Consider the following 17108-nt stretch of genomic DNA (forward strand, 5'->3'; position numbering starts at 1 on the left):
CTGCGCAACGACTACAAAAATGGTCACTTTTTCTAGGGGCGCACCACTATGAGATTGAATATAAGGGCACGAAACAGCATGGAAATGCTGATGGGCTATCACGCCTGCCACTGCCTACTGCGGAGGAAGCACCAGCAGTGGACCCTGTCGAAATATTCCATTCGACTATAGTTGAATACCTACCGGTAACTAACGCTTGTATCGAAAAGGAAACCCGAAATGACCCGACACTGTCTCGGGTATATGATTTGACGGTGAAGGGATGGCCAGCACATGGCGACTCACTGTTGCCAGCATTCTCGACAAGGAGAGAACAGCTGTCAGTGTGCCGGGGGACCTTGATGTGTGGATCCCGAGTGGTAATTCCACCCAAGTTAAGGGATAGAGTGCTCAATGAGCTTCATGAGGGTCATCTGGGAGGGATAAAAATGAAAAGCCTAGCCAGGGCTTATGTGTGGTGGCCGGGAATCGATAAACAAATCGAGGACCTGGCCAAGAGCTGCTCAGGATGCCAGAAAGTCCAAAATGCACCACCACATGCCCCTCTACACCCATGGGAGTGGCCCTCATCTCCATGGCAATGGGTGCATATTGATTTTGCTGGTCCATTCATGGACTCAATGTTTTTAATAGCCGTGGATGCGCACTCGAAATGGCCTGAGGTCATCAAAATGTCCTCCACCACCACGGAGAAAACTATTGCAGTCCTACGGACCATTTTTGCCAGGAATGGCTTGCCAGAACAGATTTGCTCCGACAACGGACCACAGTTTGTGTCCGAAGAGTTCCGGAGGTTCTTGAAAAAGAATGGGGTAAGGCATCACACATCCGCCCCGTATCATCCAGCCACAAATGGATTGGCTGAGAGGTTCATACAAACCTTTAAGAAGGCAATAAAGGCTATGTACAATGACAACATTCCGCTGCAGCACAAGGTGGACAATTTCCTGTTCGCCTACCGGAATGCGACGCATGCAGTCACCAACCAGGCCCCAGCCATGATGTTCTTTAACCGAAGGTTAAGATCTCACCTGGATTTGCTCAGACCAAATGTACGAAGAGATGTTGAGAGTAAGCAATTCCAGCACATCCATGAGAAGCCAACAAGGAGCTTCAATGTAGGGCAACTAGTCTTGGCCCGCGACTACCGAACAGAAAAATGGCAGCCAGGAACGATATGCACACAGCAGGGCCCACTAATGTACACAGTGGACGTTGGGGAGAGCATTGTGAGACGCCATGCTGACCAGATCCTAGAGTCACAGGAACAAGTCAACCCCATGCCTCGCCCATACGTACCTGGTGATGAACCCGACGTACAGGTCGCATCTACCCCAGAAACAGTAGCATCGGAAGCTGATGAACCAACCGACGACAGGGGGCCAGAATCGCCTCCGCACCAAGAGCAAGACACTCGGGAAAGGCGTTATCCAGAAAGGATCAGGAAGCCTCCCCAAAGACTGAATATATAAATAGACTATTTTCAGCTAATGTTGCATGTTAAAAGTGTTAATTGTAATTAGTTTGATATTTAATTGTTAAATGAGTGTTATGGTACTGTTAATCTAAAAGGGGAGGAATTGTAATGTATATACATTTAAGGGGGGAACTATCTTTTACAGCTCATGTATACTGCAGTACCGGCAGTGGCCACACCTGTATATAACACTGAGTAGTAATCTGTACAGATCAGTTCCAGTGTGAGCCAGGTTGAGTAAACACCTGTTGTACCGTTCTCCTGCAGTCTGTGTCTTATTATACACAGACACAACAGGTTCCTCCTCGCCAAAGTTCTGGGAACTGTTTTTGGATTCCTCTTGAGCCACTTCTGTGGAAAGGTGCATTGTAAAAAGTTTTTTTGGCGTTTTTTTAATAACTTTTTAAAGTTGTTGTAAGGTCTTTTCAGAAGTTGCAGGTCGCTCAGTTCTTGGTGCCATACCTCAATCTGAGTTATGGCATCAGTTCTCAGCTTTTTATAGTGTCCTGCGGTTGATGGGGGAGTTAAGCCATTGGGTACACTGTCCTCGAGGTCGCTGATTGGACATTGACACCACTGTGCTGTTATTGGATCGACGTTCCAGCAATTTGCAACGCAAATATAGAGCGATGTCAATGGTGAGCATAAAAGTCCAAATAACGGCGTTTGACTGCAAACCAGCCATTGCAGCAATTTCAGGGCCAATTCATCCACAGGATAATTGTAAAGTAGATTGGCTTAGAATCTCCATGTTATTTTCAGCGTATAATAACATAACAACTTAAAAAATAGGAGCAGGAGTCGGCCAAACGGCCCCTCGTGCCTGCTCCACCATTCAATAAGATCATGGCTGATCATCAACCTCAACTCCACTTTCCTGCCCGATCCCCATAGCCCTTGATTCCTCTGGAGTCCAAAAATCTAACTAAATTGGGGCGAGTAACTTTTTTTGGTAGCAAAATGGGACGAGAGCCATATACACCCATTTTCCGCCCCAAAATCAGCCCATCCCAAATTCCCTCGTGCTTTTTGACCACTTCCTGCGATCTGCCTGCCGAGTCCAGAGTGACCTCAAGTCGCTATATTATAGTGGGGGTTGGTCAGTGGCACTGCACTTCCCAATTTCTTGCTTTCACACTCGAAAAACACTTGGGATAAGTTAGAATTAAATGCCTCAGCTGTTAACTCAGATTGTCCGAGACAGACAGAAGTGAGAAGTGTCTGAGCCTGAAGGGTGTGGCGAGTTTCAGTATTCATTTCTGCATCTGTGAATGACTCCTTGCAATGATTCTTCTGCCATTTTGCCAACCTTCCCTCCAACATAAGGTCAGAAGTGGCGAAGTTCGCTGATGACTGCACAGTGTTCAGTGCCATTCACAACTCCTCAGATAATGAAGCAGTCCATGCCCGCATGCAACAAGACCTGGACGACGTTCAGGCTTGGGCTGATAAGTAGCAGATAACATTCGCGCCACAGAAGTGCCAGGCAATGACTATCTCCAACAAGCGAGAGTCTAACCACCGCCCCATGACATTCAATGGCATTACCATCGCCGAATCCCCGACCATCAACATCCTGGGGGTCACCATTGACCAGAAAGTTAACTGGACCAGCCACATAAATACTGTGGCAACAAGAGCAGGTCAGAGGCTGGGTATTCTGTGGCGAGTGTCTCACCTCCTGACTCCCCAAAGCCTTTCCACCATCTACAAGGCACAAGTAAGGAGTGTGATGGAATACTCTCCACTTGCCTGGATGAGTGCAGCTCCAACAACACTCAAGAAGCTCGACACCATCCAAGACAAAGCAGCCCGCTTGATTGGCACCCCATCCACCACCTTAAACGTTCACTCCCTCCACCACCGGCATACCGTGGCTGCTGTGTACCATCACAAGACGCACTGCAGCAACTCGCCAAGGCTTCTTCGGCAGCACCTTCCAAACCCACGACCTCTACCACCTAGAAGGACAAGGGTAGCAGGCGCATGGGAACACCTTCACCTCCAAGTTCCCCTCCAAGTCACACACCATCCTGACTTAGAAATATATTGCCGATCCTTCATCGTCGCTGGGTCAAAATCCTGGAACTCCCTATCTAACAGCACTGTGGGAGAACCTTCACCACACGGACTGCAGCAGTTCAAGAAGGCGGCTCACCACCACCTTCTCAAGGGCACTCAGGGATGGGCAATAAATGCTGGCCTTGCCAGCGACGCCCAGATCCCATAAAAATGAATTTAAAAAAAAACACCGCCACCTTCCACCCACAGTGAGGGTTTCTCAGGAGCAGATATGGCAGTCCCTATGGGCATACCATGATCATGGGTAAGGGAAGAGGAGTGGCACAGGATGGAGCTAAGGAGACTCAGGCAGCAGTCAAGGAGGATGCAGTCCACCAGATATTAACTGCCCCCCAACCCCAACCCCGCCCATAGAATATACAGGTCGCATAGGTCAGAGGAGGGTCTTACTAAAGAGACGTGTGTAACAAGAGTGCACTTCACCAAAGAGGCAACAGGGCAACCCTGCCACCTACTTCAGAGGACCTGAAGTCGCTTTCATCTACCTGCACTGCTCTCTCTGTGGTTATGAAGATGATGACCACACTAAACTTTTATCGCACGGGCTCATTTCAGGTAGCAACAGGGGATCTGTGTAATATCAGCCAGGCTGCAGTACAGGCACTCATCAGGTGACTGACACACTTTACAAGATGGTTGGTGAATTCATCATATTTAGCATCACAGCAAAGCAGTGGTGGGGTGGGGTCACCCAGTTTTACGGGTAGCTGGCTGTTGTGGGATTTCACTCTGCCCCAAAGCAGACGGAGGCGGGCGTGTACTGGTTCCAAGCGATCTTTATTCAAGCACGTGCAGGGAGAGGCCGCCCTCTCAGTCTGAGCTGGGATGGGAGTCTAATTTTTACATTCGAGCAGTTGGCTTATATACAATCTTGCATCTTGTTTCCTTCACATCTTCGGGACTTGGCCAATTAATTGTCCAAGTCACGTACCAGGTTCCTCTTGCGGTGAGATAGGCTCGACCGCATGCGTCCCGCAGAGGCCCGGAGGGCATCAGTAACTGTCATGTCGAGGAACCGATGGTAAAACGACCTTGTACGCCACTCACACCATTTGGGTAACCCCATCTGGCTAATATTGAGGACAACCGAAACTATCTCATAGTGTACATTCTCAAATAAGCGCCTATCAGAATCCCGGATCACGAGCCCCCCTTTGGGTCCCGAGCTAGGCTGCGGACACCTCAAGGGTTCCTCCGTAGTCAAAGTGGTGGGCTTCAGGGCTCCTGTTACTGGGGTGGTCGGTGTGGTTGTGGTGGGAGTATCCCGGGGGTTCAGCTTCCAACACCAATCATCAGAGTTGGTGCACTTGGAGGTTGGGCATAGTTCCCACCCTCCTTCTTCCTGTCAGGGTACCCCAGACATCTGAGTGAAATCCCTCCCACATCTTACTTGTGTAGTTCCTCCCTGTATGCATGTTAATGTATCATCACTCTGCTTCCCGAAGCATACCGTGCTCATGTTTGTCCATTTAACAGCCATCCCCGTGTTACCCCTATCCCCTGTATCGCCTGGCTTGTTGTCAAATATGCTTATGCCCGTTAATCCGGAGCTACAATTTAAATACACTGTTTTATCAACTGTGACAGTTAACGCCCCACGTTCCCGATCGCAACTGACGTTGCTCGAGTTCTTGTAATACAGGCCTCGTTGCTCCCTTCAGTCGACCAATGTGGCTCCTTCTGTGGTCGCCGTGGCCAGGCATATCAGTAAGGTCATCCATATCTGAGTCCTGTAGAGGGAGATAAACAGTGGACGCCTTATTATTTACTGTGCTTTCGAATTTCTTAAGTTGTGTCCAGTGTTTCCACCGACCTTTTCCTTTCATATTTACGCATGCGCAAGTGTCGCTGGTCATTAGGACCTCGTAGGGTCCCTGCCAGTGAAGTGCCCATCCTGGTCTGGCGGGTAAGACTCTTACCATACTACTGGTATATTTTGTTCTTCCTCCGTTTCCTCCAATTCCGTATCCCTGACTATTTGTTGGTCCCTGACTTCCTGTCTCAGATCATGCAGTTACTTGCATAGTTCCTTAATAAACCGCCTAATCCTGCCCTGGGCTAGTCCCACATCTTCACTACCTGTGATCGTGCCCTCGGGCAGTCTCATGGCCCGCCCAGTCATTAGTTCAAACGGGGTTAGTCCGGTTGTGCGATTGGGCGTAGCCCTCAACCTCATTAGGTTGCTAGGTAATAGGTCCGCCCATCCCCTGTCGGTCTCGGCAATGGCCTTGCGAGTGATGCCTTTAAGGTTCTATTCATTCTCTCTCCCATTCCCGAGCTCTGTGGGTGGTATGGTTTGTGAAACCTTTGTTTTACTCCTAATAGGGTGCATGTCTGCTTGATGACTTTGCCCATACCTCCGGGACCTGTTGACAGATCAAACCACAGGCTCCCTTTTCCTTCCAGTCTATTTCAATAAGGCAGGCCATCCCTAGGCAGGCCATTCCTGCAGCGATGGCCCCAGTTGGGTAGCTGTGTATTCGAGTGCTCGTATGATTTGACCAAACTACTCGCCCCCCTTTTGGGTCTATTAGGGCACCTAACTCCTGGAGTATATCAGTTCCCAGGACCGTGCCCTCGGTGGTTGTGCAGACCCATAGGTGGGTCGGGATCATCAACTCGTCTACCTCCAGCAATATGGTCTCACTCCATTGGGCTGGGAGAGGTCTTCCACCTATTCCTGCTATAACTATGTGGTGTCGGGTAGTGGGGAGGGGTAAGTCGGTTATGGATACGGAGGCTCTGGTGTCTATTAACATTCTGCATCACCAGCCCCCTAACAGTGCGTCAATAAACATCCGGGGGTCCCCCACTCCAGTCGTTCCGGGGGCCGGTTCGACCTATGCGGCTAATTTTATCATTTCCCTGACTTCTTCTCTGGTCGGGGGTGCTAGACTGTACTATCCCCTGTCTAGGTCCATGGCCCTCTTTGTCCCCTCCTTTGGCCCAGCAATCTGCTCGGCTGTGACCCGTTTTACGGCAGTTACCACACCTCTGGTCCTTGTTCCCTTTCTCCATTCTACATTCGCGGGCCCTATGTCCGGGTTTGCCGCAGTTGTAACAATTCCCAGAACAGGTCACCATCGCTACCCTCCCGCCGTGTGCTTCCTTACCCTTTCTGCTCCTTGTATCTACCTCGGTGGCCCACTCCACAACTTCCTCAAAGTAAGTTTCTACCGGTATTCCAAATTCAAGGATCTTCTGGTGTTCTGCACTGAGTCAGGCAGAGTAGTAGGCGCAGGTAGGTAGTGCAGTGGTCCCCTGTGGCTATCCCCCTCTCAAACAGATATACCGCTTTGGATATTGGTGAGGGAGATGGCTTATCAGAGGAAGGCAGCAGCAGCCAACTTCCTGGCACCGTGGGTGGTTCTGCTGCACAGGATGGGAGGAAAAAGATTGGGAGAGCTATAGTAATAGGGGATTCTATTGTAAGGGGAATAGATAGGCGTTTCTGCGGCCGCAAATGAGACTCCAGGATGGTATGGTGCCTCCCTGGTGCAAAGGTCAAGGATGTCTCAGAAAGGCTGCAGAACATTTTGGAGTGGGAGGGTGAACAGCCAGTTGTCATGGTGCATATAGGTACCAAAGATATAGGTAAAAAACGGGATGAGGTCCTAAAAGCTGAATATAGGGAGTTAGGAGGTAAATTAAAAAATAGGACCTCAAAGGTAGTAATCTCAGGATTGCTACCCGTGCCACGTGCTAGTCAGAGTAGAAATAGAAGGATATTTCAGATGACTATGTGGCTAGAGGAATGGTGCAAGGGGGAGGGATTCAAATTCCTGGGACATTGGAACTGGTGCTGGGGGAGGTGGGACCAGTACAGACTGGATGGTTTGCACTTGGGCAGGACCAGGACCGATGTCCTAGGGAGAGTGTTTGCTAGTGCTCTGGGGGAGGGTTTAAACTAAATGGCAGGGGTTTGGGAACCTGAGCAGGGAGACAGAAGAAAGGGAAACCAGGATAGAAGCAAAAGAAAGGAAGGAGAAAAACAAAGGTGGCAGTCAGAGAAATCAAGGGTTTAAATCAAACATGGCCACAGTAAATAATAATTCTAAAAGGTGTAAGAGTGTTAAAAAAACCAAGCCTGAAGGCCTTGTGTCTTAATGCGAGGAGCATTCGTAATAAGGTGGATGAATTAGCTGCGCAAATAGAGGTAAATGGATATGATATGATTGGGATTACGGAAACATGGCTCCAGGGTGACCAAGGCTGGGAATACCCCAACCAGGGGTATTCAATATTCAGGAAGGATAGGCAAAAGGAAAAGGAGGTGGGGTAGCATTGCTGGTTAAAGAGGGGATTAACACAATTGAAAGGAAGGATATTAGCTCTGATGATGTGGAATCTGTATGGGTAGAACTGAGAAATACCAAGGGGCAGAAAACATTAGTGGGAGTGGTATACAGACCTCTAAACAGTAATGTGGAGGTTGGGGATGGCATTAAATGGGAAATTAGAGACGCGTGCAATAAGGGCACAGCAGTTATCATGGGTGACTTTAATCTACATATAGATTGGGCTAACCAAATTAGTAACAATACTGTGGAGGAGGAATTCCTGGAGTGTATACGAGATGGTTTCCTGGACCAATATGTCGAGGAACCAACTAGAGATCAGGCCATCTTAGACTGGGTATTATGTAATGAGAAAGGATTAATTAGCAATCTTGTTGTGCGAGGCCCCTTGGATCGGAATGATCATAATATGATAGAATTCTTCATTAAGATGGAGAGTGAAGTAGTTGACTCAGAGACTAGGGTCCTGAATTTAAATAAAGGAAACTACAATGGTATGAGATGCGAGTTGGGTAGGATTGATTGGGGAATGTTACTCAAAGGGTTGACGGTGGATAGGCAATGGCAAACATTCAAAAATCGCATGGATGAACTACAGAATTTGTTCATCCCTGTTTGGCATAAAAATAAATCAAAAAAGGTGACTCAACCGTGGCTAACAAGGGAAATTAGGGATAGCATAAGATCCAAGGAGAAGAGATATAAATTGGCCAGAAAAAGTAGTAAACCTGAGGATTGGGAGCAGTTTAGGATTCAACAAAGGAGGACAAAGGGATTAATTAAGAGGGGGAAAATAGAATATGAGGGTAAGCTTTCAGGGAACATAAAAACTGACTGTAAAAGCTTTTATAGATATGTGAAGAGAAAAAGATTGGTGAAGTCAAGCGTAGGTCCCTTGCAGTCAGAATCAGGGGAATTTATAATGGGGAACAAAGAAATGGCAGACCAATTAAATACATACTTTGGCTCTGTCTTCATAAAGGAGGACACAAATAACCTCCCAGAGATGTCGGGGAACATAGGGTCTAATGAAAGGGAGGAACTGAAAGAAATCAGTATTTGTAGGGAAATGGTGTTAGGGAAATTGACTGGATTGAAGGCCGATAAATCCCCAGGGCCTGATAATCCACATCCTAGGGTACTTAAGGAAGTGGCCCTAGAAATAGTAGATGCATTGCTGGTCATCTTCCAAAATTCTATAGACTCTGGAACAGTTCCCATGGAGTGGAGGGTAGCTAATGTTACCCCACTATTCAAAAAAGGTGGTAGAGAGAAAACGGGGAATTATAGACCGGTAAGCCTGACATCGGTAGTGGGGAAAATGCTAGAATCGATTAGAAAAGATGTAATAACAGAGCACTTGGAAAACAGTGACAGGATCGGACAAAGTCAACATGGATTTACAAAAGGTAAATCGTGCTTGACTAATCTACTGGAATTTTTTGAGGATGTAACTGGTAGAATAGATAAGGGAGAACCAGTGGATGTGGTGTATTTGGACTTTCAGAAGGCTTTCGATAAGGTCCCACATAAGAGATTAGCGTGTAAAGTTAAGGCACATGGGATTGGGGGCAAGGTACTGACTTGGATAAAGAACTGGTTGGCAGACAGGAAGCAATGAGTTGGAATAAACGGCTATTTTTCCGAGTGGCAGGCAGTGACTAGTGGGGTACCGCAGGGATCAGTCCTAGGACCCCAGCTATTCACAATATATATAAATGATCTAGACAAGGGAACTAGATGTAATATCTCCAAGTTCGCAGATGACACAAAGCTGGGTGGGCGTGTGTGCTGTGAGGAGGATGCTGAGAAACTCCAGTATGATTTGGACAGGTTGGGTGATTGGGCAGAAGCATAGCAGATGCAGTATAATGTGGATAATTGCGAGGTTATCCACTTTGGTGGCAAAACAGGAAGGCAGATTATTATCTGAACGGCAATAGATTGGGAGAAGGGGAAGTGCAACGAGACCTGGGTGTCCTTGTGCACCAGTCGCTGAAGTAAGCATGCAGGTGCAGCAGGCGGTTAAGAAGGCAAATGGTATGTTGGCCTTCGTAGTGAGAGGGTTCGAGTACAAGAACAAGGATGTCTTGCTGCAGTTGTACAGGGCCTTGGTGAGACCACACACACACAGAATACAGAATCCCCACAGTGCAGATAGAGGCCATTTCGGCCCATCGAGCCTGCACCGACACATATCCCACCCTATCCCCGTAACCCCACGTATTTAATCCCCTAACACTAAGGGTCAATTTATCATAGCCAAATCAACCTAACCCGCACATCTTTGGACTGCCTTGAGTATTGTGTGCAGTTTTGGTCGCCTTATCTGAGGAAGGATGTTCTTGCCATGGAGGGAGTGCAGCGAAGATTCACCAGACTGATAGCTGGGATGGCAGGAATGACGTATAAGGAGAGATTGGGTCGATTGGGCTTATACTCGCTGGAGTTTAGGAGAATGAGAGGGGATCTCATTGAAACTTATAAAATTCTAACAGGACTGGACAGACTGGATGCAGGAAGGATGTTCCCGATGGCCGGGGTGTCCAGAACCAGTGGTCACAGTCTAAGGATAAGGGGTAAGCCATTTAAGACAGAGATGAGGAGGAATTTCTTCACCCAGAGAGTGGTGAACCTGTGGAATTCTCTACCATAGAATGCAGTGGAGGCCAATTCATTAAATATATTCAAGAAGGAGTTGGATATATTTCTTAAGGCCAAAGGGATCAAGGGATCAAGGGAGAAGGCAGGGACAGGGCACTGAATTTGGATGATCAGCCATGATCTCATTGAATGGTGGAGCAGGCTTGAGGGGCCGAATGGCCTACTCCTGCTCCTATCTTCTATGTTTCTATGTCCTTCCTTCAACATTTTTAGAAACACTGGGTTGTGTCTGCCTGGGTTATCTGTTCCCGAGAAGTCACAATATGTGGTGTATTTTCGCTCCGTGTACTCATGGGCCCTTTCGCCTTTATCCTGGGTTAGTCCCACCACCGCTGACCAGTTAGTCCTCCCTTTACCAATCGCTTGAAACGGTTGTATCTTCCTAGCTGATTCAATCCCCGTGCATCCTTCCAATTTCCATTAAGGATTAAGTTGGGCATCCCTAGCCAGGTTTGCCGGGGTACCTTAGATTTTACGAGGACGTGTATATCTTCCGGGTGAAGTGAGGGTACATCTATCATCTCCTCTAACTTATTCCAAAAGTCAGTGTTTGCATGGTTTGTTTTAGGGGTCGGGAGGTCCCTCGTCATCATCTGTTTCTCGGCTGGGGTGAACAGGACATGTCATACTTAGTCTGAGCCTGCCCATTTCCCACTTATCTAATCTCTGTCGTAATAGGGGCCGTGGCCTTTACGCCCTTCGTCCCGGTTTCGGGCAGTGGCGGGGCCGATGGTCTCTCTGCGTCATATTTAGCTGGGGGCTCCCAACCCCCATCATCGTCCTGTCTGTCATAATCTGCGGTTTCCTTCTCTAATTCTCCCCAGACAATGTCGTCATTATCGTCTGTCACTCTAAACCTTGGTCCCGGTGCCTGTACCGCACTGACCTTAACCTTTTCCTTTTCTATATAACTTTGTACATGTTTACTGAGTCCTAAGTAGCTACTAATAATTATAAGTATTCCCTTCTCTTCCTTACCCTTACACTGGGCACTCCACCATTTCCTTTGCCTGCCCGGACTGTCGATCGGACTCCAGCCTTTCTTTTTCATTTTCTCAATTAGTTTCTTATTTTTTCCTGCTATAAATTTGGTTATGGACCCTTCCAGTCCCCAATCTTCCCCTCCTGTGGCCATTTTTCTTTTATTCCTCTGTCCTGCGTAAACGGTAACTCGGACCTTCCTGCTACAACGCGGTTCTGGTTACCTACGGCGGCTCGCGGTTCTACTGCGCAGAGATCACTCCAGTACCCGCTAGTCTCCTGTTTGGATTCCCTACAGTCTCACGTCCAGCCTTCTGAGGTTCCGCACCTAAATATGGGAGGTAATGTAAAGTACTCACCTGACTTGATCGCCCATTATGGTTGGTCGCTTGACTGCGTCCTGGGAAGCCTGCCGACTATGCCAAGTTGTTGTGGGATTTCTGTCTGCCCCAAAGCAGGCGGAGATGAGCGTGTACTGGTTCCAAGCGATCTTTATTCAAGCACATGCAGGGAGAGGCCCTCTCCATCTAATTTTTACATTCGAGCAGTTGGCTTATATACAATCTTACATCTTGTTTCCTTCACATCTTCGGGACTTGGCCAATTAATTGTCCAAGTCACGTACACTTTATCACATCTCCACAAAACACATCTTGTTTATCTCATTTGCCCTGTTTCCACATCTGCCATTGTTCTATCCAATTTACGTACGCTTAACCTCATCTTCGCAAATCACATCTTGGCGGCCCATTGTTCAATGTATGGCCTCCTTGATTCTTTTACTCCCCCAATCATCATGTAATATGCTTTTTCCAACTGTCTTTGTTCTGCCAGACTTCTCCTTTATTACATCAGCCAGTTAGTCAGTTAAGCCGCTAATCTAACTTTTAACCCCTTCACTGGCTTTCCAAAGATCCAATGTGCAATCAAGGGCACCCATGCTGCTTTGGGACCTTGCTGTGTGCAATTTGGCTGCTGCATTTCCTACATTACAACAGTGACTATAGCTGAAAAGTACTTAATTGGCTGTACAACGCTTTGGGATATCCTGAGGTTGTGAAAGGTGCTATATAAATGCAAGTCTTTCTTTTTTTTAATGCAGAAAACCCTCTCATATCTTGACAGGAAGGGCTTCTACACCCTCAATGTACAGATTGTATATGACAAAAGGATCCTGCACATCAACACGGGACATGCTGGACAGTGCCACATTGCATGCATCCTTCAAACCTCAACCCTCCCTGGCCTCTTCAGGTAAAGGAATCCAGGTCAACAGATGGCCTGTGGGTGACCATGCTTACGCCCTGCTCCCATGGATAATGGCCCCAGTAATAGAGGCTCGAACACCAGCAGAGAACCGCTACAGCAAGGCACATGTCTGTTCAAGAGTGCTCACTGAAAGGACCATTGGAGTGTTAAAAGGATACTTTCACTGCCGAAAACAGTCAGGAGGGACTCTGTCGTATGCTGCCGATCGTGTGTCAAGTGCAGTTGTAGCCTCTGTGTCCTGCACAACTTCACCAAACAAAAACTGTGGACTTGGGCATTGCTGGCGAGGTGATGCTAGCGATTTCAGAGGAAGAACTACATGGAGGAGAGCATTATGATGACCTGCACTCAGAGGACTCCTCTGGGACTGCTGCAAGGGGCATAAGACTACAACTCATCACTGAGTTCTTCTCTTCTGAGCCTTGCCACTTGCTTTGATAATGCCTCGGTAACTTGTTGCTAAGTTTATCACAAGTACAAGTTTTCTAAGGGTTCCCTGGAACTATTCATTTAATAGCGCATCAATTAAAGCTTTACTAACTATTCCCACTCTAGTCCAAATGTCAATTCAGGCCGTCTCCTTATCCAGCAGAGGGAACAAAAGCTGTTCTATGTCTGGCATTTTCATCATTAAGCATTGGAGGGCACTGCACTAGTTTTGAAACATGATTGTGTAAGAAGACTTCAAATACTCTCCCTACCAAACTGTAACTCCCAGCAGTGCACATCGTTCACAGTTACTTCCTCATTCCGCTATTTTGAGTAGACTGCAGGGACACGTTTTAATTGAGATCAAAAGCACATGCTTTGCACAGAGAAAGGAGTGTGATTTAATCGGTCCTTTAGAAATTAGACAACTATAAAGCTTGCAAGAGAAAATACCTTGAATCCTAATGGAGAAGATGGGCTTGCGCATTGCGTGTTTGCTGATGGTTTTTCTGGCAATTCTGCCTTCTGGTAAGTTTGGAAATAAGTTTGATATATTTTTACAAGTTAACTCTTAAGGGATTCATTGCAGATAAGAAAATGACTGCAAATGGTGGAATCTTAAATAAAACCAGAAAATAGATAGCAAGTCTACCAGCATCTGTAATGAGAAAAGATGTGTTAGTGTTTTGGGTGTAAACACTCCATCCAAATTCATAGTAAAAGTCATAGCATTTCTTGTGCAAAGTGTAGAGTCTATATGCTCAGAGTTAATACAAACCAATTAGCAATCGTTCTGGAGTGTGTTCAACAAAATTTGCTAGAAAAACAAACTACTTTTCCCTGTAATTTTCAAAATGAAAGCTGCAACTGAGAATAAAACTGGATATTGCCAGGTAGTAACTTGGCGCTACTTCAGTTATTGAATTCATTGGTAAATTCTGCGTTGACTTGTTGTCAAGAAGATACAAACATTTTACAAAAAATGTTGCTTTTCATTTTCTGCGGTGATTGTAAGAGATTGAATTGTTCAGTATAATTTTATCCCAAATAGGGATTATTTTGTTCGATGTAGCTTGTATTATTATCACACTGTCGATCAGAATCCCCTCCTCTTTGTGAATATTTATTCTTCTGATACGCTCGCAGTTTGTACAGAAATCAGTTGGCTTTAACCACATAAAGTCTGCACTAAGGAGTGGGTGTTGAAATGTGTTTAGCCTCATTACATGATCTGAAACACAAAAAGACCTTTTCGAAGTGCCAGGTCTGCATATGTTACATTAAACTGATTTGCATTTTCCACACTTGGTTAGAATTAAAGTTACAGGAATGTTCCCACTTTTCTCAGGCAGCCAAAAATATGGATGTAATTGGCAATTTTTTGTTTGTTTTTAACACTAACTCTTACTTCAAATTCATTTTTTAAATATTAAATACACAAACTGTTAGAATATTGCTTAATGAGATCAAACATTCTGTTTTGTTCCAATTAAATTCAGATTTCAGTTTGGTAGCCAGGTATTTTTGAACATCAATAAATGTAATAAAATTGAAACATTGCACCAATTTACACTCCCGGGGCTAGAAATTGGGCCGTGCAGCACCCATTTTTCAGGCGCTACGCGGCCTCCTAAGTCCCCAAATTGGTGGGCAGGAAACACACGCACCCTTCTGACCAGAAGTGCGTCACCCACCATATTGGCCAAGAACAACCAAGAGACATCCTTTAACCACGCCTGAAGCGTGGCTCCTTTGCATATGCAAATAAAGGGCTAAATGGCTGCTTGCGGTCCCTGCTGCAAGATTGATTTCCCCCGAGGCAGCCAGCGCCATCGTGGGCTGCACTCAGGGAAACCAACCCTACAGAACGCCTGCAACAAAAAAGTAAGTTTCTTACCTCCCAGTGTGGAGCTGGGAGGAGCAGGAGAGCTCCTCCCGACCCAACATAAACCGCCCTACCAATCACTGCCACTCGCAGCCTCCCCCAGCCCTGAGATCCCCAACCCCCAGGCTCCCTGGCCATGATCCCCGATCTCCCTCACCCCCCCCCCCACTCCGGCCCTAATATTCCCCCGACCCTCCATCTCCAAGCTCCCCGGCCCGACTCCCAATCTCCCTCCCTCCTGAGACCCGAGGGGTATAACATGCATTTGAATTTTTCGAAATTGAGGTTCCAAAAAGGAAAATTGGCCGACACCACCTTCTGTTTTTCTCTACTCGCCAAGATAAACCGCTCATCATACAGACGCTGATTTTGTAAATGTCAGATAATGACCTTTGGTTTCCCTTTGTAGTCTGCACAAATAAAAATCTGCAGTAAAAAAATTTCGGTGCTATCAGAAACTCTTTGCGTTCTAATGCTTGTTACTCGCACAGAGTCATAGAAACACATAATACTCTTCATTTGAAAAAAGCTGTGTGAACTGTGTAAGTATTAAACTTGCCACAAGTTCACTCACCGACATTTTATTACTTGAATCAGCCTTGTGGCTCACGAATATTTCCAAAATGAATGACTAACAAATCACTGGGGGGAAATGATAAAACCTCTAAATGAAACTGAGTTCATATTCAAAAGAACTTTGGAACTTGGCATCTGTTTGCTGATTTATTTAATCCAGTATCCTGAACTCACAATTGCTTGAAATCCACTTCAATGGGATAGCCTTAGAGCAAACGAGTGGGGAAGAGCACAGCCGCTAACCAAGACTCCTCTATGAGCTCAATGTAAGAAAATGATCCCCCCGCATTGGCCCAACAATGTGTCTTGATCCTACTTCTTACGCAAATATGCTTTTTCCATCCTTCACTTGAGTTATACTCATAGCTTCTCTGTCAATTTTCAGTTGAGTTTTTGGCCAGTTCTGGAATTGTTAGGAATTGGGAATCACCCGTACAACTGGTCAGATGGACCACAATGATCTTTTCCAGTCCGGCATGTTCTTAGGTTCCCACAGCCAGCAGGAGGAGAAGAGTTTGTTCCCTCATCTTGGGCTAGTTTCAAAATCCACTTCCCAGAAGAAAAAGAACAGGTTCAAACCTATCCACCAAAATCCCCATAAGGTATCAATTTGTTCCGCAAGTAATCGCTGAACCGCAATGGCGAGTATTGTGTTTCCAACCCAGCCCAAGCCAGGAAAGCAATGCAGGTTATAGGTGCCGCTTGATTAATAAATCAAAAAAGCTGGTATCTATAAAAAGAGGCGACTCAGGAGACCCACCTGGCAGTGCCGTGAGGAGAATTATTTGTTACATTTTTTTTTTTACTATTTTGTTAAATTTTTTTAATTCTCCCCTCCTTTCATGTGAATCTTCCCCGTAACCATACACTATTTTCCAGTCAGGCAGCCAACTTGCTCCCAAGCCTCTGCCAATGCTGCTCTTGAGCTGACTGCTCAGGCGAGTGCTGGAACAGCTGAGAAGTACCTCCATTCGGCAAATCCTATTGATGGGAAACTTATGCAGAGACCCAGATCCTGCCATTGCATTGCATAATCAATCAGGGCATGAAAGCATTGTGCTTCCCAGCTTACCCTCCCAAAGAGTATTCAATATTTATTTTAAAATAATGTTTCAATAATATATTAGGCTGAGGAATGGAGCCTATAGAAATGACATCAGTGAAATCTGGCAATTCCTATTTACAGTAAAATCATAAAACTTTCTAAAAGAACGCATTTATGATTTTGTTCCATTATCTTCACCCCCCTCTATAATACCCTCTTACTCACTCCATCTCCCTCTCTGCCATTATCTGAGGCTGATTCATACTAACCACAATTTCCACATCCTTTTCAACCCCTATCTTAACTTCCAAGCCCACATTCTCTTTATCACAATGACTGTCTACTTCCACTTCCCATACATTGCCTGCCTACATCCCTGTCTCAGTCCACCTGACACTGAAA

The 17108-nt window shown here is 46.3% G+C and overlaps 1 protein-coding gene across 1 annotated transcript in view; it reads left to right on the forward strand.

The window, feature by feature from the left end:
- Positions 1-13458: 13458 nt before the first annotated feature.
- The window catches only part of LOC147111163 (uncharacterized), a 62963-nt gene continuing 59313 nt past the window's right edge, over positions 13459-17108 (forward strand). The window contains exon 1 of the mRNA XM_086001781.1: positions 13459-13728. Coding sequence (XP_085857907.1) covers positions 13665-13728 — 64 coding nt within the window. The 5' untranslated portion in view covers positions 13459-13664. The remainder of the gene's footprint in view (positions 13729-17108) is intronic.

Source organism: Somniosus microcephalus, chromosome 11, assembly GCF_052327205.1.
Source record: "Somniosus microcephalus isolate GS21.2 chromosome 11, FLI_Smic_1.0, whole genome shotgun sequence".
Classification (NCBI taxonomy): domain Eukaryota; kingdom Metazoa; phylum Chordata; class Chondrichthyes; order Squaliformes; family Somniosidae; genus Somniosus; species Somniosus microcephalus.